Genomic DNA, 22,847 nt, shown 5'->3' with positions numbered 1-22,847 from the left:
GGCCGCACGCAACGGTCCCTTTGCTGCATCTGTGCCCTCCAAATTCGACTCACCACCATCTTCACTCCCTCGACAGACGCCTCAAGCCAACTCGACCCTCCGCGACCTCCACTCCTCCGCCTTTGGCGATCGCAACCTGGATAACCTCCTCGCCATGTCCACCTCACCACCAACGTCCAACCCTGCCGACGAGACACCCATATCGTTCGAGAAGCGTCCTCTTCACTCCGCTCGGTTCCGTCAAATCTCACAAACTCAACCTCGCCAGCTTCTCTCCGCCTCCCTCGGCGCACGCTACATCTCCAACCCGCTCTCCTCAGCACCAACTTCCAACCCTTTCACCTACCCCTACGCCTCTGACGACAACGAAGACGACAACACATCCGACTACGATCCCGCCGATACCGACCGAGAAGAAGACCTCCTTCCCTCTTCCCTCCACGACCTCATCCCCGAAGGACCGCGTTCACGACGGGAGTCCCGTCCGAACGCCAACCCATCTAGTCCCGTTCCATCTTCCTTCCTCAATCCCGCGAGACGAACGTTCTCCAATTCTACCTCCACTCCATCCGCGCAGCAGGACTCGAAACTCCCATCACCTGGTCTCACTTCCTCCTCGCCATCGCGCTACAGTGGCGTGTTTGCAAGAACGCAAGCAGGCAGCGCACTAAACGGACTAGGCCATGTAGGCTCACCGCTTCGCGACTCGACGTTTCCCACCGACTGGGCGGGAGGATTGAGTTCTCCGCTGGGCACTCCATTGAGCGCGGGCGAGGGAGGCTTCATCGAAGGACTCGGGTCGCCGCCACTGGGGAGAGATGGGAAGGGTGGCATGAGTATGCTGACCCAAGGACTGCGGGCGACGAAGTTATCGAATGGTACGACCAATTCTGCTGCGGCGACCGGTGCTGCTGGGTCTGGTCTCGCGTCGGGCGGGAGTGCAAGCGGAGGAGGAGCATCAAGAAAACCGATCGACCGCATCCCCAGTACCGCGAGCGTCAGCCGCCCACGCATCGACGAAGAAAAGGACGGGGAGATCTTCGACATGGATTTTGAAGGTGGTGCGTCCTCTGGCGAGGGTAAGGAAGCGAAGAGTGGCGACCGAAAAGCGAGCAGGAAAGCGGACGGTGACGGACGAAGTTTCGGCCCTATAGGTGGTGGACGGGGTGGAGCGGCGAAGTGATGTGGTTAGATTAGGTGAGATGTGACGAAATGGCATTGATATCGACTTGAGCGTGTGCTGCGGACAAAAAAGCGGTGGTTCATACTTTACGATTTTTGGGGGGAAACGAAAAGACTTGCATTAGAGGGAGGGAGGAAAAGCACAATACGATTCGAGTGAGGAACTCTTTCGACGAATGGAATGATCGGTCCTCCTTGATGCTCCCTGAACACGGACCCCTCAGACGGAATCCCCCCCAACGTGACAGCTTTCCCTTCGTGCCATCCGACCTCCTCAATCCCGATCAAAAGCGTTGTCATCACCCGAACAACCCAATTTTCTCTCCAGATGACGCACTGTGTGGTAACGGAAGTCTGTCGACACTCCCACAAGACATCCAGGACTCCGATTACCACCTCTCAAATGCTTCTGGCCTGCTAGAAGCAGTGGCAGTCTGAGGGTGCGCCTTCGCAATCAATCTCGCTCCCAGGAAGGCAGCGCTTGCCAGTTGTTGAAGGGTGTTTGTGGACCGCTGAAGCAAGAATTCGTTAGGAACTGCATCATCGGAGACACTTTGTGGCATGTGCGAACTTACCGATGCAGCTGAGCAAGCACTTGCTTCCCGGATCGCATTTGCAGCAGTCGTCCTGGGTTTGGCATTCTCCTGGCCAGCGAGTTAGTGGCGAAGACAATGACAGTTCCAGGTTGATCCGAACCTCCCCATCCAAGCCTGGCTGTGACAGAAGAAGCGGCGAGAGCCCAAAGCAGCAAGCTGATGGAGCGCATGGTGGCGGTGTGTCGAGAAGGCTTCGGCGTGATACCGTAATGGAATGTTGAGCGAGGTGCTTATTGGTATAGCACTGAAGAGAATGCTGAGCGAGAAGGTTGTCGGTGTACTACCGCGATCAGACGAACCCGAAGGATCTCAGCCTGCCTTTTGTATACTGCCCGAGAGCACAGACGGCGCGAACATCTCCGCTTCCGGACACTGGGAGAAAATTGATCCCGACGGCAAAACGTGCTGACGAGCCACGATGCTGCGCATTGCTACCCTTGCGGTGCTGCGGATCGCCGCCCTTGCGGTACAACACGATTGGGAATCCTCGATGCAATACGAGGTAGTAATTTCCCCGAGCTGATCACACATACAGCGGGTTGGCACATCGGAGTGGACACCCCCTTGTAAGCTGCATGGGCATTCACCGTGAATGATGATCATCAGACCAATCCGGCCCTGAGACCTGGAGGGGACAAGGGGGCGTCCACTTCGATGCGTCCACACGCTGTAACCCCGCGTACAGAGACGATGCTGGAACTCTTCCGCCCGATGTCCGCAGCAGCTCCACTCTTGGACTTCGACGAAGGAGTGATTTCATCCACTCGGAGAAAGCCTTTGCTGCAGCATGTTCTTCCGAGCAGAATAGCGCTTACCGTTGATGCGGTTCGCAATTGCTGGACAGAAGTTAAGCATCAGAACAGGCTGCCTTCTGCACATAGGAACATCAGTTTCTGTGGACAACTCTATCGATGCCCTCTTGAGGCAGCTGACGCTGGCTCGGACTTTCGGAGGAGTTGAGATCCGGGCCCAAGGACGAACCATCCCCTGAAGACACTACCGACAGCTCCAAATCAGTATGAATGCCCTGGAATCGGCGATTCTTGCGCGAAAAGGTCGTCGATTGAGTTATGGGCGTGAGCACTAGTTCCTGTTCAATCCCCAGGTTGTGGAAACCTTCGTGGGGGTCCTTGAGCATGCTCCGGTTCTTCCGCATTTATGACTGCAAGACGATCGCCAACTTGATCGAAACCAGGCGGTGCTGCATGAGTTCCAAGTCTTACGACGACAAGCTCGGGCCCTGATCTTTGTACAGACTGTTCCGTGCATACCTCGTACGGCGTCTCAGACTTGAGCGCGGCGGAGCGCCGTCCGCTACCACAAGACGAGAACAGCTACCGGCCTCCATCAATATGATGCCCTTGCAGACAGGCCTTTGGAGTTTGGACTCAGGTCTGGGTCCGGACGCCTAGCACTCCGATGCATTCGCGTGCTGTACATGAACAGTGCATACAACCTGGCAACCAGTTCCCGCCCCTTGAGCATAATTTCGACAATGCCGAACCAATACAAGTTCGAGAGACTGTCGATTTTGTCTAAAGAAGGCAGCAAGGCGGTGTATACGTTAAGCACTATTCGAAAACTTTATCGATTTTTTTCTTCGGGCAGCAATTAACACTGCCTCAGAAGCACGGGCTGCTCCCTGACAACTTCCGCAAGTTTCCACGTCGCGATCGTGGAGACCATGTCTTTTGAACCCGCGCCATCGAAGTAACTTTCTTCTTGCTGTATCGATCGAGTAATGTTACTGTACCTGGAAGCTGAGCATGTTGGCGGTGTTTCAAAGCCGGTTCCAGGCCAAGGAACAGATCCCACACTCGTCTTGCAGCGCTGCGGCGGAAAAGCGCGGATTCTCCAGGGCCCCGTCACGGACAGTGACGCGCAAGAGCCACCTTGCAGACTGTCTGGAACGTCAAAGTCTTTCGACGCTCGTTGAGCTGATCCTTGTCCGCTCACCCTTCCTGAGACTTTGAGTACCGTACATTTCGGCATTTGCTCGAGACACCGCATTGGCTCGAGCTTGAACACCTCCGCATCCACATACCGGGGCGACGGAATTTAGCGGACACAGCCACGATTGCTGGCCTTGCGATGCACCTCCATTTTATTGGAAGACCTACTGCAGTGATGATCACCCAAGTTGTCAACTTCCAGCCTGGAATGGAACAGCTGGCGATCCATTCCCGTGCGTCCGGCGACGATGCTGAAAGTCTTCCGCCAATCTCCGCATCTGAGCTTTGCTTCCACGTTACCCAACTCCAGGCTTTGAGCTCTGAGGGCGAAGTCGCGATACTTGCGGAGCCCCATCATCGTAAGACCCACATTCGGGCCACGAGGACAGCCTTGACCATCGACAGGGCCTGCCCTGGACCAAACGCGAGAACTGGTACAGTGAAAGCTCTGTATAGTGTTAGCGTCGTAAGAAGGTGGCAATATCACTGTTTACAGATTATTACTGTCCCCAATTGCCGTTGTATCGCCGGTGTTAGGCTTATTTACAACCCTAAACAATACTATTACTATCGCTCTACTTAAAGAAGCTAGTAATATTACTCGTAGAAAAGAATGTAGGCTACTAAGATAAAGCACGGGGCTGCGCTACGTATTAAAGAAGGGCGCTGAACTGTGACACTGTAGCTTACATCCGTTGGAGGGATCCTTTCAATACATGAGCCTTGGAATGTAGAGGTATCCGTCCATACCGTCTGTTCCATATGGGGTCGAGTTTGCAGCCAGACGCACGACGCGAGGTACGAGGTACCCCTATCACGGCCTTCCCAGCCATGGGCGCATGGAACCAATGTCCCGATGACTACTACTGAGGCTCATACCGTGCATTTCGCTACAACGTCCCACACTTGTGCGTCAGAACTACCGGCTTTGTAGCCGGAGCGGGGAACATCAGGCAATCAGCACCGTGAGAGTCAAACATTGGAGACGGAAGCGGATGAAAGTCATTCATTGTCTCGACCTCAACGACCATCTACATGGTTCAAAGTCGTCAAGTCCGATTAGGAAACTTCCATCCATCCCCGCATTCTAGGCTTCTTCCTCCACCATGTTCGAGAATGCCCGAGTTGCTCCCAAGAAATGGGTGCCGGAAAAGCTGTCAATTTGTGCTTCGGCTCACTGGCTGACGTCGGTCAAGGTAACCTGGACGTCAGGCGAGCTGCAGATCTGGTCCTTGTCGGCGGTGTAGCATTTGGGAGTCGGGATCTGGACGAAGCCCGACTGAGGAGCGTCCGTCGCAGTCTGGTCTTGCCACACGGTGAGCCTTCCCTTGAGGGGTCCGTCCTCCTCGGAGTAGCTGAAGCTGAAGAACGAGGTCTCGGCGCACTTGTAGACTTGTCCGTCTTCCCAGTTCGAAGAAGCCGAGTTGGTGCGGTAGTCCCATGGGACGCAGTGGGTGGTGGAGCCCTCGGCGCCGTTGGCCGGGTTGTAGTAGGTGATGTCGAAGAACACGGAGGTGATGTCGTTGCTGGGCGACTTGGTCTCGGAGAAGTTGTGGATCTTGTAGACGTTGGCGTGGCCCGGTCCGGACGAGTGTGGAGCGGCGATGGCGGAGCCGGCCAAGAGGGCGAGAGCAGATGGAATGATGAAGGATTGCATGTTGATGGTTTTGGTTGGTGTTTCGTGGTGTGTGCGGGTGTGTTTGGCTTGTTGTTGTTGAGGCAGAGGGTGTTGTGCTGAGCGTTTGAAGGCGGAGTGAGTTGAGATGATACGGATCGCAGTGGCAGTCGAGGAGATATTTAATATGACTTAGAGATTCAATTATAGCAACTGTTGCTGTGTGTTTGCTCGTACGGCTCTCTGCGGAGACGTGATGATGGGAGACGTGATGATGGGTGACGATGATGGGCGGCATGGTTCACACGGTCGGTCCGGACGTCCTCCCCTTGCAAATGTATCTATAGCACACGATTGAACACGAGAGTGGATATGCCCAGTCAGCCCCAGGACTGTGCGAGATGGCTCGTGAGACTGTTTACAGCGGGGTTTACGCATCGGAGTAGCCACCGCTCTTTGCCAGGTCCGGGATATGCGAGGGCCTCGATGGGTCTGCTTTCCTTGGATATAGACCTGCAAGTCGCATGCCAGATTCTCAACCGCAGGAATCCATGAGTCTTTTGTCGGATGGCAGCGGCCGCCAACACGGCGTGCTCCCATGAAACGCTCGTATTCTTCTTTTGACGTCATGTCGAGAGGCTTGCTGGTGGACCTCGTAGTCGTGGCGCTGCGCTATTGATAGAAAATTGCTGTTTCGAAATGTAGCGTGATGTCAAGGATCTGCCATGGGTCCTTTTATTTCTAAATCCTTGCTCGACTTGATGAGCTCCAACTCCATGTGGTTTGTCTTAGTCGAGGAGCGTCCCGTCCTCTACAGCGTATTGGCACATCGGAGTGGTCACCGTTCGACCTTACTTGTAGGTTAACGGCCAACTTACTAGGATGCTAGCCAATTGCGTCTCGGAATCTCCCTGAGCCTGCAAAACGGCCGACCACTCCGATGTGCTAACACGCTGTACCGCTCACATACCACGCACGGCTCTAGACATGCCGATGGTGTCCATCGACGTCGTACCTCCTACCGCGACACTGTCCGCGACTGCAACCTTGATGTCTCGACTTTCCAGCCATGCCACGGTAGCTTCTGCAGCATGGTCGCAGCTTCATGAACGATACGAGGTATCCGACCTTCCGATGCCCAGCACTTTCCGTGGGATCTCTGGCGGCTTTCAATGAGGATAGTCGCAGTGTTGTCTGCTACCGGGATGCTCTAACATAACGATGCAGTGAGTGGCAGATGTATCGCGGCTGCCTTTACTGCACATCTGCACGGAGCGAGTGATGCGGCCAAGTCCTCCGAAGTACTGCTGGAGCGGAGCGGAGCCATGAGATGAAAGACCTCCCCTTCTCAACATCCATGTTGAGGATGACGGGATGAGACGTCCGCTGCAGCTGATCCGCGAGGATGTCGATACAGATTGTACCGGCGATGCAAGCAGGACACAAGCTCCATTTGTCGTTGATGACTCTACATCCACTCCGCCATCATCGCTTCCTGCTCAGTACTCCACCCTCGTCCAGCTTGCGAAGCCTCGGACAGTGAAGCATTCTGAAGAAGGGAATGAGAGCTGTCGAGGTAGGGATGATGTTCATTGTCCCATGTTCCTTGATTAGAAACGAGCAGCATCCACACAAGACACGCCGGCGGAACATCGACCAGGCTCAACAATGCGGATTGTGCTTCGGATATACCAGCTCATATGGTGTGGGACGGATCCCTGGTCGATATGGTCTGTTGATCGAGCTGACAGCTGTCAAAGCATCCTGTTGTGATGATGCAAGTGACAGGGCAGCTTTCGGGCCTCGAGTGAGGGGTCGTACTGATCGCGAAGACAGGAAGACTTGCGAGCGCAGCTTCATATGCGGGAGCGCTGAAACGGCGTGGCTCAGGACCGTAGACTCATCAGAAGCAAGAAGCACCGCCCTACGAAGCATTCCAGAGCCAGGCTGATCTCGAGGAAATGTCGTTTCCTGCCTTCAAAGAGAACCGATTGAGTTTTCCACGGGAAGCGCTACTCCCGCACGAAGTAAACCGTCCACACATCGACAGAAGATCGACGGCGGTGTACAGACCCTATTCTGCATGCGAGAATTGGCGCTGGCTTCCGGAGACCTTGTCACTGCCTTCTTAGGCAGATATCGACCATTGGTCCAAGCCGATTGGCTCGGAAGGACAGCAGGGAGCGGACACCAATTCCTGTATGCAGGATAGGGTCTGTACATGGCGGGCTTGTTGAGACTGAGCACCTGTGCAGTGAGCATGTTGGGGTATGGCGTGACTGACGTCCGTTCCAACACAGTCTGGTGTATAGAGCTCGACCGCAAGAGAATGAGCACACAGATCGAGGCCCGAGATTGCTAAGTCATCAGTATTTCATTCTCATCCCCAAAACACTAGTTCTACTCATAGTGCGCGGTGCGAGCTGGTGCTTACTGACAAGCATGCCTTCATATTGTATGCTCTACGCTCTCCTACTCTATGCCGTAATGACTCCCTCCATGATGATCACGAAGATCCACTCGCCATCACCACACTCCCGCGTCCTTGTGGTCCGTTCTCCGGAGTCTAGGGAAGTCGCGAGTGCCTTGACCGAGACATAGCATGGTGAAACGCGGTCTTCACGGAGGATAGTCGATGGCCGAGTTTATGCGACACATTGTCAAGTCGGTGTGAAGTCCTCTCTCTTCTCTGCCATCGGAGAGCAGAGCTGGGAGGTTGAGCAGAGAGTCGAAGCTCAAGTCCGCGCATCAGGTACACTTCCCTCCACAACCGCTACAGCGCCGGCATCTACAAGCACACATACCAGGTCAGCACCGGAGTCTCATTCCTCTCGTCAACCCCAGGCCATCTTGCACAGCATCGCCGCCACCATTACCACCGCCGCCGCCGCCGCCGCCGCCACAAACACAGCGCGGGAGAGAGGAAAAGGAAGAGAAAGGATCATAACTTACTACCACCATCCGTACTCCCATTCAACAGCGCAATCGCCGAAATCACATCCGGAGGCTCCAACAAGTGCCACGTCGCCAGGGTCTGCTTCGTCTTAGCGCCGACCGTCACGGCGAAGCGATGTTCCTCTGGCAGGCGAGATTGGCGAAGGGTGCGGAACATGTCTGTTTGTCGCGATCGTCAGCATAAATTGCACGTGGCAAAGCGGGCGGCAGGATGGCCGGTCTTACCTTCATCCGTGAAGTCGTCTCCCAAGCAGAGCACAAAGTCCGGCGCCTTGCCTGGGCCTTCACCATACTCATGCACCAATCTCTTTGCAATCTCACCCTTGTTGACGAACCGTGGTCGAACCTCGAGGTTGGCCTTGCCAGTCATGACCTCCACGTCGTACTTCTTCGCCACCGTAGCATCCAAGTGCTTGTGGCACTCCCTCGCCATGAAGACGCCATAGTCCGGGTCCGCCCTACGGTAATGCCAAGTCAAAGCAATCTTCTTGCGCTCGACGAACGAGCCCTGAGTGCGTTCGGTGTAGTGGTTGAAAATGTTCAATACCTCCGCCTGCCACGACATGTCGAACGTTGCGGTCAGATTCTCCCACTCGGTCGAGTGAGGCATCCGCATGAAAGAGCCGTGCTCGGCGGAGAGCCCTAGTTCAGAGATGTGGCCCATCCACTCGTCCAGGAAGGCTTGATCGCGGCCAGAAATAATCCAGACCGCATTGTTGGGGTCCGAGGCAAGGGTTTTGAGCGTGCGGATGACGCGGTCGGAGGGAATGGCGGCTTGAGGATCTTTGACAATGGGTGTCAGAGTGCCGTCGTAATCGAACATGAAGAGGCGGCGGGATGAGTTGCGGTACTGTGCGAGAAGCTTGGCGCGGTCGAGAGCTGGAGTGGCGATGGTTTGATCGTAGGAGGAGAGATTCGTGAGGAGTCGTCGGATGTAGTTCTCCGTCCAGTGCTGGACGGTGTTGGTGGTGACGTGTTCGTAGAGAAGCTCGTGGGCGGACGCCTTGTCAGCGGCGCTCATTGTGAGGGCTGTGTTGATTTCGTCGGCGGTGCCGCCCAGGTCCCACGGGTTGATATGGATAGCATTACCGAGACTGCCTGCCGTGCCGGAGAATTCGGAGATTATCAGAGGGCCGTGGTTGTCGCGTTGGCAGATGACATACTCCAATGCGGTGGTGTTCATGCCGTCCCGGACGCTTGTGATAAGTCCAAGATCGGCGATCCGGAGGAGGGCAAAGTACTCTTCTTGAGATAGGTATTGCGGATAATGTTGGACGGGTGTGAAGCTGAGAGAGCCAAAGGAGCCGTTGATCCTAGCCACGAGCTCCGAGATCTTGTTTGCAGTCTTGTCGCCTTTCTGGTCGCGCTCCTCAATGCTAGTGGGGCTCGTGACCTGAATGAGGACGACCTTGTCGTGCCACTCGGGGTGGCGCTCGAGGAAAATCTCGAACGCTTGCAGTTTTTGTGCGACGCCGCGGACGGTGTCGAGGCGATCACGGCCGACGATGATCTTCTTATCAGCGTAGAGCTCGCGCAGTGCCGCAATCTTGTCCTCCACTTCAGGCGCTTCGAAAGCCGCCTTGATCGTCGACTCTGCGTTGATGCCGATGGGGAAGACATCGACCGGGACGTGGGCGCCGTACGCGTCTACACCAGCGGAGGAAGAGTCGAATCCAAGGATGCGAGTTGAGCAGGATGAAAAGTGTCGGGCGTAGCTGTATGCCTGGAATCCGATCATGTTCGCGCCAAGTACACCCTCGAGGACCTCCTTGCGCCGCGTGAGGCAACGGTAGTATTCGCTACTCGGAAACGGCACATGGAGGAAAAATCCGACATATATGCTGGGTATCCGCTGGCGCAAGAGGCTAGGAAGGAGGAGAAGTTGATAATCATGGATGAGAACCACATCTCCAGGAGTGTAGACGTTGATTATGGCATCGGCAAAGGCTTTGTTCATGCAGTAGTAGTCCGCCCATTGCTTGCGTAGCGCGCGGCCATCACTAGGCTCGTTTTGCTTGTAGTGGAAGAGTGTGAACAGCTCGTGCTCTCCATAGCGCCGCCATCTCGATTGGTCCCGGAAAGTAGCAACCTCGTTTTCGTCAATTTCGTCGTGAAGCCAGACAGGCGACACACGTCCGCCATGGTCGTGTTGAAGTTCTCTCTCCAGTTTTAGACGATCCGCGTATGGGATGTGAAGTTCTGCGAGCTCGGTCGGTTGAGCAGGCTTCTCCCCGCGGTGCACAGGGATCGGCGCAGAAGCCTTGTTCAGCGGGATGGAGTCCATCGAAGTGACGCCGTTGGCGTTTGCAGAACGGTCTTTTCGGCGGACAACTCGATCAATCTCGCCAGTCCATCCGACGAGGGTATGCTTCCAGGGCGACTTCTCGTCAGAGAGATATGCAAAGGAATCAAAGAGCGCAGAAGTCCCTCTACGGTCGCTGAGTTCCTGGTGTTGTGTCAGTATGTCAAAACTTGATTGGCAGCTTCACATGTAACCCACCCATTCGCCAGTAGTCGTGTAGCCGATCTTGTAAGGGACACAGAAAGTAGCGCTTATGACATTCCCGCTCAGGTTGAGCTCCGGATGCGCGGCGCGAGGGTCCCATGGTGCTGTGTCGAGGTTCGGCTTGGGATGGAGACTCAACCTTCGTAGCAGCGCCTCTCCGTTTGCAGACTCGGATGCTCCATTGCCGTTGGAGTATTCGGGAGCTCCTTGCGCACCGATCGATTCGAGGACATGTGTTGGTGGGTTGTCCGCCGAGAATGAGTGCCGCTTGTCTTCGTTGCTGATACTTGGAGTGACGGGCACGCCAAAGTTCGAGGTGTTCCTCACTGGAAGGTCCGAGTCCACCCGGCTCAGGGGTGGTCGCTCATTGCTCGCCATCGCCGATCTTGGCGAGCAGGCAAGACTTGAGATACAACTGCGATTGAGTATTAGTTTCGTGTTCACCAAGCATTGTGGTATTGGCCAATGGAGGTCTCGCTCGAGGTAAGAGAAGCCAGACTCGGGCAACATTCGCACTTACTGTCGTGTCACTTGCGCCCAGTGCCTGTGTCATCCGTTGAGGCGAGAATTGGTGATCGACGGGGCGCACAGGAGCGCAGGCTGGCGGAAGTTTGGTGCGCCTCGAGAATGATCCTAGGCGAATGAAGCGAGTATTTGTTGTCGGACGCAGGAAGCGCGCGCTCTGGAGCGATATAGGGTTGATAGGGCAATCTGGTGCGGAAACGAAGGGAAGACTGGAGGTCGGTGAACTTCTTTGCGTTTGCGTCTCGTGGTCCAGGGAAGCCTGGCCTGGTCCAAAGCTTTTGGAGGAATCAATTCGAAATTCTAGGGGGGCTCTGGCGTCACCGGAAGCGGCCGGAGTTCACCTCTCATGACAGCCTCGCCACTTCCTATCGACACACTCAATACGAATGAGGAAAGCGACGACCGAGGACTCCGGTAGATGGTGATTACAGATCTGAACGGACGATGGACGACGGACACATTAAAGGGCATTGACAGCGCCGCGCCATTCGTGCAGCACTTATCGTGGGCCCTGCTCGAGTCCACATGAGCATCGAAGGCTCGCGAAGCATGTTCCACGCATTGGATTGGCATGGAATCTCCTTGACTTGCATCGATGCGCGACTTCACAGCCGCACTCCGAAGCATTACGACAACCCGGAGGGAGAGTCTGTCTTTGATGCCAACTCCAGTCGGCGCTACGTTCGGTGCTTCTCAATGATGAGCACGAGAGCTCAAGGAAGTGCGCATTCAAGTCAGTCCGACGTGGACTGCGTCGATTGGGCATGTGAGAACAGCCCGAAGAGGTCCCACTTCATCCCACGTCTCGTGAAAATATCGGTCTTTGTGAACTTGCGGTCAGTTGAAGCTGGCTCACGAGAAAGCCCAACTCGATCAGATTCGAGTCTTTCGTGCTCACAGCGATGTCAGAACTGCAGCAGTCCGGACTCTTGATTTGCAGAATGTAATCAAATAGCGGTGCCACTCGAGTCTGCATTATCATCCACGTTCATCGCCAGTATAAACCTAGTCGTCTGCATCTCTCCAAGCGCTGGCACAGTCGTCAGTCTCCCCCACCTTGGATGGAGGGGCGGCCGCACAGTGGAGCATGATTTTCAACCCACCAACCTTCCCTCGTTTGCAGACTTCGACTCCAACTTGCAATACAACATCCACGAAACCGATCCCAGATCCCAGCGCAGACCATATCTCCCACCATGGCTGCCACTCAAGAAGCTCCCGTTGGTACGTCTCCCGCGCCAGCCTCTCAAGCAACCTTGGATTTCCGCAGCTAACCACGTCAACAGACTACAGTCTTGCCAACCCTGACACGTGAGCACATACGCTCTTTATCCGTGCCCTGACTTGGAGCTGACAAACATCTAGCCTGACCAAGTACAAGACCGCCGCTACGATCTCGCAAAAGGTCCTCGAGACAGTCTCAGGTCAGCCCAGCCAATCTCTCACCGACTCTGACCACAGCTATTGACACCATTCAGGATGGTGCACCGATGGAGCCAAGATCGTCGACATCTGCCAACGCGGCGACAAACTCCTGGATGAAGAGGTGTCAAAGGTCTACAAGGGAAAGAAGATCGCAAAAGGCATCTCGCACCCGTGCACAGTCTCGCCAAGCACATACGTGACGCCATACACTCCTCTCACCACCGATGCCGAAGAAGCGGAGACAACAATCAAGGCTGGAGAAGCGGTCAAGATTCAACTCGGCGCTCAGATCGATGGATTCGGTTCAATCGTCTGCGACACCGTCATTGTTCCCGAGAAGAATGCCTCTGACAAGACCATCTCTGGGAGGACTGCCGATTTGCTCCTTGCTACGTACTGGGCCAACGAGGTCATGCTCCGTACATTGCTGCCACCGGGTCTGTTGGCTGCTGGCACTGAGGAAGAGAAGAAGAAGGCACAGGCCGTCAAGCCATACAGCCAGTCGAAGATCACGCAGCTGCTGGAGAAGGTGGTGAAGAGCTACGATTGCAATCTGGTCGAGAACACTACATCCTGGGTATTCGAGCGCAATGAGATTGAGGGCAAGAAGAGAATCATCACCGCGCCAGGCGAGGGCACCAAGGGCGAGGGTCTGCCAGAGGTTGGTGAGGCTTGGGGTGTGGAGATTGGTGTGAGCACTGGAACTGGCAAGGTCAAGACTTTCCCGAACAGACCGACTCTGCACCGCAGGACTACCACTACTTACGGCTTAAAGCGCCCTTCTTCGAGAGCGACACTTTCCGAAGTCAAGCAAAAGTTTGGAACATTCCCTTTCAGCTTGAGGCAATTGGACGATGAGCGTTCAGGCAAGGTTGGTGTTGTCGAATGCGTGCGTGGTGGTGTCATTCGTCAGTACGAGGTGATTGGCGCGACTGACGGCGAGCCCGTCAGCCGTCTCTTCACGACAGTCGGTGAGTGAGAATGCTGAGACTTGAAAAGCGTATCAATACTAATGATCCACAGCTGTCACCAAGAATGGCGTCCAGAAGTTGGCCGCACCTCCAGTGCCGGACATTGCCCAGTGGAAGTCTGACAAGAAGATCACCGACGAGGAGGTCCTCAAGATCCTTGAGCTCCCACTTTCCAAGTCGAGCGCGAAGCCAAAGAAGGCGAACAAGAAGAAGAAGAAGCCTGCCAAGAAGGCCGCTGCTGCCAAGGAGGAAGAAGAGTCGGATGAGGAGGAGGAGAGCAGCGATGAGGAGTAGGTCATCGGAATGCCAGTTCACACTTGACTATGGTGTGAGAGCATGAACACCGCGGAACAAAAGCCTCCGTTGTGGCTCCTGCGAAGCTCGTCGGACGACTCGAAGTGGAATCTCCAAGTGGCGACTTCGCGCCGGGACCCAGGCACGCAAGGAATCCGAAATGGACCTGAAGAGCTATGGATCTCCTTCTACAAAATACAAAGCAAATCGACATAGCTCTGCTCCCATGCCGAAATCGTGAAATTCATCGCGCTCTCGCCGTGATGTTTGATCCCCTTTCCCGATCCCATCCCATTTTCGCATTAGCACTCTGAGACATATCTCGGAAGGGACGATCATGGCGAATGCAAGTGAAGTCATCTTTGAGGAACAAATCGTCGACAATAGAAGCACAGTCAATGAAAGATGTGTATTGGGCGACAATAGTAATGTTCTGTCTACAGAGTGGTTCTCCTGCGTCTTGACTTCGGCGGCTTCTTTTCTCCGGCGTTGAACCTCTCACAATAACCTACAGACCACCTCCAAATCCTCCCTTTCGTTCGCACTTCGACGCGTCCATCGCGCATTTCCGGAATAAACAATAGCAGCGCCCTTGGTATCGCACAACATTACACGTCCATATACCAGCAACCATGAAAGCTAACACGCTGCGCAGTGGCGGATGCGAAGTTTCCCTACGAAAGCCATGCCCTCTGCCGCAGACCGCAGAGACCCCGAACGCCGCAGCACTGCTCAACCGACCGAGCCCACATCGCGAAGTCAGAGCAGAAATACAGTCAAAGACAAGACGAAAGAGAAGACGTTTATGGATCGCTGGGTGGAGCCATCGCTGGCGGTGCCGAAGCCCAGCTATCAGGATCATGGAGGCGTACCTTATGGAGTGTTGGATGGCATGCAATCACTGGGCGAACTGCCGTCGGCAAAGGTCAAAGCAAGAGTAAGACCAGAAGGGAATCGCAAGTCAGTGCTAGGGCGCAGCTCTGCCGTCGCGGGTGGTGCAGATGCTCAGGAGACGCCGGAGGGTTCTCCTGCGCCGCGACTGGAGACACCACAGGAGACTACGCCTCAGCCTGAACTGCCTACTCAACCGCCCGTGGTCATAGATGATGAGAAGGACGATGATTACGCGCCAAAGGGGAATACCAACGGGCAAACACGGGAGCGAACAACGCGCAGTCGAAATGTGAAGAGGAAGAGTGAACCGGCTTCATCTGCTACACCAGCACCTGCACTTACTGTGGTCACTGCACCTACACCTACACCAGCGCCTCCTACACCAATACCCAAGCGGCCAAAGTCTTCGCATTCATCAACAGGCCAGCAGTACGAGTACGACGGAAAGAAGCTGAAACGTATAGTAGAGGCAGCCAAGGCACGTGCCATCGAAGTCGGCAAACCGGATCTGGCAGCAGCGGTCAATGAGATCTACGAACAGAGCAAGACCGACGACAGACTTCACACACTGCTCGAGGCTATCTTGACACAACACGCCACTCCTGCGCAAAACGAGAGTTTCCAGGAATACGTCCGTGCCGCGAAAAAGAAGCTGAAAGACGCCAAGAACAGCCTGCGGCAGCAACCGGCTTCTTCTTCTTCAAAATCCAACGGAACACAGGAGAAGCCTCAGGTTATCAACACTTCTTCACCAGCAAAACCGACTCCTTCTCAACAACCTCCTCCACCACCACCACCTATATTGGCATCTGCGCCGACCGAGTCATCTCCTCCCATCCCCTCGACCGAGGCCGCCGATATTATCAAGCCCAAAGTCTCTCTCAAGCTCAAATCACCTGCGAAACATCAACACCGCCGACGGCAAGGCAAGGGCGTCATGTCCGTCTCGCCGCGGAAGCGCGCCGGTAGTGCCGGCAGCGACTCATCCCTCACCGACCTGACGTCCAACGAGGGCGACGCTCGTGCCGATGACATGGACCTTGACGGGCCGGACGAGCTCAACAATGGTCCTGTCGCTCCAGCACCTCCACCAACTCGACTCAACGGTCCCAAAGGCAGCAAAGATCAAGCCGCTGAAAGAGGTTCCCTTGCTGTCCCTGGCAGCGGCGCCGCCAAGCGCTCCTCGGTCGAAGCCGAACTCGAGCAAGAGCGTGACCGCGAGCTTGCGAAGAAGAAGCAAAAGCTCGGCGAGTCCGTTGCCCGTGAATATGACTTTCAAGAAAGCAGCGTGCGCCCGCACCTGTCCGCGCGCGGATCTCGTGCTTCGCAGTTGCGCCAGAGTGCCGCTGCGCCCTCTCCGCTGAATCTGCAAGTCAACGGTACGAGAGGCTCTAGCGTGAGAGGAAGCAGAGCCGTCTCCATAGAAGGAGAGTCACCGCTTTCAAGTCCGGCAACGAGCAGACAGGGTACGCCTAGAGCAGCGAGAACGATGGCGCCGAAGTTGGGCGGCAAAAGGGCGAAGACGAAGCAATCGTGAGTACATCGCATCCTCTCTTCATTCACTCTCTGTGCGCGCATCGCACGGCGAGGCCACGTCTTTGCACAGAAATCTCCAGCATTCCGAGTCTTCACATTGTGGGAGATGGGCACTCTGCCAGCACTTCGCCATGGGCGCACACTATTGCAAAATCATCACACCGACGTGCTGCACATACAGATCACAGGCTGACTTTTCACAGACCGGAGAAGAAACAGCTGGCAGGATATGCAGGCTTGTCAGGTGCTGGTGGCGCAGGAAGGGCAAGCCCGATCGGGGATGATGACAATGAAGAGGTAAGACAACGCGAGCGCGCTAATCCTCACTCCATCCTCCCGCTTCTCTCCCACAACAAACTTCTGCCTCACGCAGATCACCCATCCACACCCATGCATCTCCCCTCCCCTCGACGAGCATCACCTTTTTACATTTCTATGCCATCGTCGAAATACGCGCACTCTCTAACCCAAATCGAACAGCGTTCCGAGAACAATGACTTCTGCTCGGCGTGTCAAGGCAGTGGCTATCTGCTCTGCTGTGACGGATGCGATCGGTCGTTTCACTTCACCTGTTTGGATCCACCCATCAACGACAATGCAAAGGAACTCGACGAGCCTTGGTTTTGCTACATTTGCGTGGCCAACCGTCCTGCTGCGCTTCTATCACCGGAAAAAGGTCCGACCGCACGCGGCATCTTCGCTCCATTGCTCCACGGGCTGAGGAAGCAGAATCCTGCCACCTTCAAGCTTCCGGTAGACCTGAGAGAATTCTTCGACGGAGTCAGCACCGACAAGAATGGCGCGTTTGTCGAGCAGTTGAATGGCAAGCCCACGAGGTATGTATCACCATCCTAACCCTCGCCACGTCATCGCGCCGCCTGCTAACGTCGCATGTAGAAATCGTCCAGGATACTCTGAAGAGCAGCCCGACTACGTCAAACTTCGAGACAGCAAAGGCTACGTCCACTGCTTTTGCTGCGGACTCACCTCTCACCCTGCGCAGGGTCCCAAGCGCCCACTCGTGACCTGCGACCACTGCGGCCAACACTGGCACCTCGACTGCCTCGATCCGCCACTCGCAAACCCACCTGCTGTGAATCAGAATGGCAAGAAAGTTCACGACTGGATGTGTCCTCTGCACGCCGATCAAGAATTGCGCAAAATCGAGACCGGCTTGCTCAACCGTCGCACCATCCACCTCCGCAAACCAAAAGTTCCGAAAATCGTCCAGACCGCTCTCACGCGAGGAAGTCGCAACAACGGTATAATTGAGGTTGTGGATGACAGCAGCGACGACTCGGACTCGGAGTTTTACGAGCTCGACGATGGCGGGACTGTGTACAAGTTGCCAGCCCAGGGCATCAAACTCGACTTCATCGACAAGGTGAAGAGGTCAGTCGTCATCGGTTTCATCTCCTGTATCAACAAATCTGACATGTCTATACAGCACCCGCGTCCAGCAGCTACGGGACGACCACGCACACCGACGTGCGCGTCTACGAAATCCTCGCTTCTTGGCAAACACACATCGATCCGCTCTCAAGGAAGCGAATTTCTCCAGTCGTCCATTCAACGAGCAGCAGATCGCCCTACAACTCACGCAATTCGCCAACACGAACAAGGATCTTGATCTCGGCGCTGATCAAGTGGAGAATCTTGTCGGGACTCTGATTGTAAGTGACATTTCGCTCATCACCCAACGTTCCACAGGCATTAACGCTCTCCCTCCGAAGGCCGAAGCACCACCCGACGTCGTCCAGCAGATGATGTCGGCCAAGACCATTACCACCTCTGCCACTCCGGATCCCGCTGGTAAGCCAAAGTCTTCGTCCAGTGCTGTTCCACCTTCGCCGCCTGTCAGTGAGCAACAGACGGGTGTTGCGGCGGGCGAAGTGATCAGTGAAGAGTTGCGGAAAGAGTTGCTCGCGCTGCAGGAGTTGATCCGGCGGCGGTTGGAAGGCAATGGGCCTGCCGTGGTGAAGAGTGAGGCGACTTGAGACCTGCTGGATGAGTTGAGAATAAGTTGAGATCAAAGTCGAGTCCAGCCACAGCATCCAGAGAATGCGATGAGCTGAAATCAGAGGAGAAGCGGCAAGCTCGCGAGGCTACATGCCGGGCCAGTGCGATGAGTCGACCGAAGGGTGAAAGAATTGCATACGAGAGGAATGGCAGGGCGCTACGCGAGCCGCTCAGGGATGCATCAGTCCACAGAGAGCATGCATGCATGTCGTCTTCGCAGAGAGACTCCGCACGGTCTTGGAGAACAACACGGGTCTGCACATCAAGCTCCGAGGGTGTACGAGCACGAGGTACGATGTCACGCTCTAGACTATGCTTGAGAGAGCTCCATGAGCATCAATTCCGTACACGGATATTGCACGGCGGGAAGGTTGGAATAGAAGGGCGAAAGTAGAATCATCGATGGTATGCGATAGCCAGGCAAAGCAGAATACCGTTCACAATGGGATGGGCAATGACGGCTCTCCTTTCACGCTTGATCCATGTTCTCTCTCACGAGGAGCATGCAGTCTCTCCCATTAGCAAGGAAACGGAGAAGACGACAATTCTGCATCAAAACTTTGTCATTTCTTCATCCTATCAACAATTCCCTTCTGACCATCCAACATCCAACTCATCCTCCAACCCTCCACCACTCACCTCCCCCCTTCTTCCTCCTCCACCCTCTTGGCAACCATAGCCAAATGCTTCCGATTCTTCAAATGCACCTCGAAATCCCCCGCCACCCTACCCTCCACAGCCGTATACAATTTCCCCGGACAATCCACACACCGAATCCTCGGCAACCACTTACACGTCATGCCCTGCGGAGGGAGATCTCCCGGTCGAACGAGGTCGGGGGAGAAGTTTCCGCATGGTTTGAGTTCTTCGGCGCCCGAGGCCGTGGTGTGCAGGGCGTAGGCTTTCATTAAGGGGTGGAAATTGTCGGAGGGGTAGCGTTGGCGGAGGGAGGTTATGGCTGAGGTGAGCCAGGGGGGTGGTGGAGGCTGTGAGTTTGTGTTAGTTGGGAGGGGATGGGGCATGAGGGAGTGAGAGGACTTACGGGTGCTTCGTCTGGGGCTGGCCAGCGGGCCATTTCTACTGCGCCTTTGGAGTCGTAGGTTACTTCTTTCTGCTGCGGCGGCTGTTGTTGTTGTTGTTGGCCGCGGGAGGAGGATGCGCCGCGGGAGTGGTTGCCGTTCGGTTGTGGTGTGGATTTGGCGTTGGGTATCGTCCTCGGCGTTGCGGTTGGCGTGCCGTTGCCTCCTTTCAGGGGCGTGGGGGCGGCGAGAGCAGCGGGAGGTGGAGGTGCGGATGCGTAACCTGATAGCGGATACTCGCTCGCGCGCTTCTTCGCTCGGTAGTCGTCCCAGAACGCTTTCAGTTTCGCCTTGCCAATTCGCAGTCGGACGATTAATTGTTCCCCTTCATCGGCTACGCTTTCTTCGCGGAGCATGCTACGTCTTGCCGAAGATCGCTGCGCTGTGTCGTGGGGTGTAGCGAGGAGTTGAGAATCGGGAGTCTGAGATCGGCCATATCCAGCTCGCATATTCGCTTGCGCTTGAGCGGCTGCTCCACGCATTCCTCTTGTTCGAGCAGTGCCGGGGTTAGCAGCCATCATGGACGATGGAGCGGGCGACTCTGGCGCAGAGTCTTCACTATCGAGCTCGTCTGAGTCTGCGTCCACATCTGTGCGTGCGCCACCGCGACGACCGCCTCGTCCACCTGCTCGTCTGGTTTTGGGAATGCCGGTCGTCTCGAACGTGTCCACTGCACCCGGAATGACTGAGTGAATGAGTAGTGATCGGACTGTTCGTTGCCTGTCCTTCAAGTCTGGCAGTGCCGGACCTCCTCGCCGGTTCAATTGCCGTTTTTGCGCACGGTGCTCGCGCATCATGGATGTCTCCGTTCGCTCCAGTTCGGCTTCGCTCATCTCGTACATGTACGGCGTAAAATCCTTCTGCGCAGCGTGTGCTCGGAACGCACTCGGGAGAGGTGCTGGGAGAAAACTGTCTCGTAGTTCTGGATCCTCTGCTGGCCGTCCATCGAAACAATGGTTGGTGAGGAACAGGCTCTTGGTGTACAGCTGACTCTGCTCCCGGATCGAATGCGCAATGGCTGTTGTGAATTCCCCACTAAGCGCGTTCTCCCAAGCCATCTGCCGCGCAAACTCTTCCGGTACATTCAACGGGTTATTGATATCCCATTCAAACTGATCGACCAACGTGATTCTCCCAATCGTGATATTAAGCTTGATTTGAATCCGCATTTCGTCGTCCTTGTGATCGTTGTATGGTCTCCCGGGCTCCAGAGGTCCATCTTCGACAATGATATGGGGATAGTAATTGATCACCTGGTCCTGGAATTCCGCTCTGATCTGCCGCGAGACCTCCGGCATGGCCTCGCCGGGAATCTTCAAATCCTCCATCAGGTAGTCCAAGAACATTTCCGGACTTATCGTCTTCTCGTGCAGATTCCAAGTAAATGTGTCCCTCAACCTCAGCTTATCCAGCTCAATATCCAACCTCACAGGCACCAACTCCTCGTGCAAATCAGCCTGCGCCGCGGTGTCCTTTCGATTGACATGCAGCTGCCTACACCGTCTGCCCTTCGGCGGCCCACGATTCGAACTATACACGATCTGGCTCTTCGCATTGGTCGTCCCATTGCCGTATCCCGCAAATCCATACCCGTGAATCGAAGCGGGATCCTGTCTCCGACGCAACGCGACTTCGTGAGTGTAGAAATCCTTCTCCATCTCCTTCGCTTTGAGCAGGTCGCGCGATCGTTCGGCTTGGTCGTTCCTCGCCGCACCGTGCCGCAGGTCGCGTTGGATGTAGCGATCGAGGAGAACTTCGTCGCGCGCCGGCAGTGGGCCATCCGCAGTGTCGCTCCCAGGTTGACTGACTGGGAGTTGGGTACCATCTCGTGATCGTTTGCGGCTGAGTTGTTGCGACGGCGCGCCATTGGTTTGAGTGGGGCCATTGGGAGTATTGGATTGTGGTGCTGGAGATGCGCTCGCCATGGCCATGGTTTCCTTGGCTTTTTGCTTTCCTTCGCGGATCGCGTCTGAGGTGGAGGAAGGATCGAGATTCGGCGCAAAGTCGCTATCGGGAGTTTGAACCGCGCCGGAGGTATTCATGTTCGGCCATTGCGGAGGTTGTGAAGTAGTCGGCGTGGGGTGGTTGGACATGATGGTGGGTGGGGCGGAGCGGAGAGTCGAGGGCGGATGGCGGCAGCATATAGAGGGCAGCCCGCGGACTGCGTAGAGTTAGTAAGACGGCAGAGTCGGTCGTACAGGGCCATGGCGAGGGAAAGAGGTGATGGGTCGCGATGCGATGCGATGCGCAGGCCCGCGGGAGCGAATCGAGGTGAAGTGGGAAAGATGGGAAGGGGAGTAGGGGGTGGTGGGAGGACAGGCGGCGGTGACACGGAGGGGCGGAAAGGGGATCCGAGGCGATGAGGTCTCGTACCTTTTGCTGGTCCTCTCTCAATGAAAATGCGAGCTCGAGGCGCGACTTGCAACGAGTTGGTCAGCACCCGACAGCATCACATCACGCGTAGGAGAGCGAACTGCCAGAAACAAGAACAGCCAGCCCCCAGTCCAGGGCACTCCAGCTCAGCCGCCGAGATTCCCGAGATCCCGCGTCCGGCTGCTTCACGCCATTGGCTAGACGAATCTCCATCAGAGTCCATGAACATGCAATGTCTTCGCCGCGACACTGCACAACACCTGTAGAAGCCTGGAACCCTATAAGACTCCAAAGGCGTTCCAGAACGAGCATCTACAGATCGGGCGGCACTCAATGTAAGCGAGGTACGACCTATCAAATAGCAAACGGCATTTCCCGGCCGGAATGCCAGCCAACGTTCCATGTACTGTATCAGTGTACATGCCAAATTGAAGCACAGTCTGATGCTCTACAATGCTGGACAGAAGAACGTAAGGTAGGAATGGCGACCGTCGATGTGAAAATGCGGACTGGAAAGGAGCAGCGACAAGTTTTGAGTGCCTGAGGCAGCAATATCGATCTACTCATGCCTGAGGCAGAATATGGATCTCGATCTAGGGCACGTCCAGGTTCCCATCGACCTCGCTTCAACAACAACCACCAAATACGACATTGCGCTCGCCTCAGCAACAACGCTTCCAACTTGCTGTATTGATTCTGTCATGTCCGATGATAACGCTACCCCCGCGCCCGAAGCTCTCTTCCGTGCCAACAAGCGAAGAAAGATCTACCGGAAGCGTAACCACGACGAAGATGACAACGATATCGAGAAATCCTTGTCAGCCGCCAACACTCTGGACGAACTCATAGCGACAGCATCAGAAGCCGCGCAAGCGCGCACGACGGTGGTGAAAAAGTCAGCTGCCAAGAAGCAAGGCATTAGCTT

General features: G+C 55.5%; 5 protein-coding genes across 5 annotated transcripts; 1 reads left to right on the top strand and 4 right to left on the bottom strand.

Annotated features, from left to right (window-relative positions):
• Window positions 1–1,315: 1,315 nt before the first annotated feature.
• MYCGRDRAFT_104725 (uncharacterized protein) lies at window positions 1,316–2,019 on the bottom strand (the record flags this gene model as incomplete). Its single annotated transcript, XM_003851299.1, has 3 exons — window positions 1,316–1,694; window positions 1,758–1,826; window positions 1,879–2,019. Coding segments are annotated over 3 exons (333 nt in total), but the record flags the coding sequence as incomplete, so codon positions are not given.
• Window positions 2,020–6,154: 4,135 nt separating this feature from the next.
• On the bottom strand, window positions 6,155–6,801 carry MYCGRDRAFT_104723 (uncharacterized protein; the record flags this gene model as incomplete). The annotated part of the gene is made up of 1 exon (XM_003851298.1): window positions 6,155–6,801. One exon carries the CDS (start codon window positions 6,698–6,700, stop codon window positions 6,515–6,517), a length of 186 nt encoding a protein of 61 aa, XP_003851346.1.
• Window positions 6,802–8,080: 1,279 nt separating this feature from the next.
• MYCGRDRAFT_109721 (trehalose-phosphatase) lies at window positions 8,081–11,184 on the bottom strand (the record flags this gene model as incomplete). The annotated part of the gene is made up of 4 exons (XM_003851297.1): window positions 8,081–8,133; window positions 8,298–8,459; window positions 8,526–10,746; window positions 10,801–11,184. 4 exons carry the CDS (start codon window positions 11,182–11,184, stop codon window positions 8,081–8,083), a joined length of 2,820 nt encoding a protein of 939 aa, XP_003851345.1.
• A 1,292-nt stretch (window positions 11,185–12,476) lies between these two features.
• On the top strand, window positions 12,477–14,250 carry MYCGRDRAFT_104721 (peptidase M24; the record flags this gene model as incomplete). Its single annotated transcript, XM_003851929.1, has 5 exons — window positions 12,477–12,555; window positions 12,618–12,642; window positions 12,697–12,755; window positions 12,810–13,727; window positions 13,780–14,250. The coding sequence occupies 5 exons, from the start codon at window positions 12,528–12,530 to the stop codon at window positions 14,019–14,021; spliced, it is 1,272 nt and encodes a 423-aa protein (XP_003851977.1).
• Window positions 14,251–15,663: 1,413 nt separating this feature from the next.
• MYCGRDRAFT_86354 (SWI/SNF chromatin remodeling complex protein) lies at window positions 15,664–21,480 on the bottom strand (the record flags this gene model as incomplete). Its single annotated transcript, XM_003851296.1, has 4 exons — window positions 15,664–15,724; window positions 17,540–17,542; window positions 19,110–19,593; window positions 19,773–21,480. 4 exons carry the CDS (start codon window positions 21,478–21,480, stop codon window positions 15,664–15,666), a joined length of 2,256 nt encoding a protein of 751 aa, XP_003851344.1.
• Window positions 21,481–22,847: the final 1,367 nt, after the last annotated feature.

The sequence above is a fragment of the Zymoseptoria tritici genome, chromosome 6 (genome assembly GCF_000219625.1).
Source record: "Zymoseptoria tritici IPO323 chromosome 6, whole genome shotgun sequence".
Classification (NCBI taxonomy): domain Eukaryota; kingdom Fungi; phylum Ascomycota; class Dothideomycetes; order Mycosphaerellales; family Mycosphaerellaceae; genus Zymoseptoria; species Zymoseptoria tritici.
Note: the sequence above shows the minus strand (reverse complement) of the source record. Positions and strands in the feature narration are given on the sequence as shown.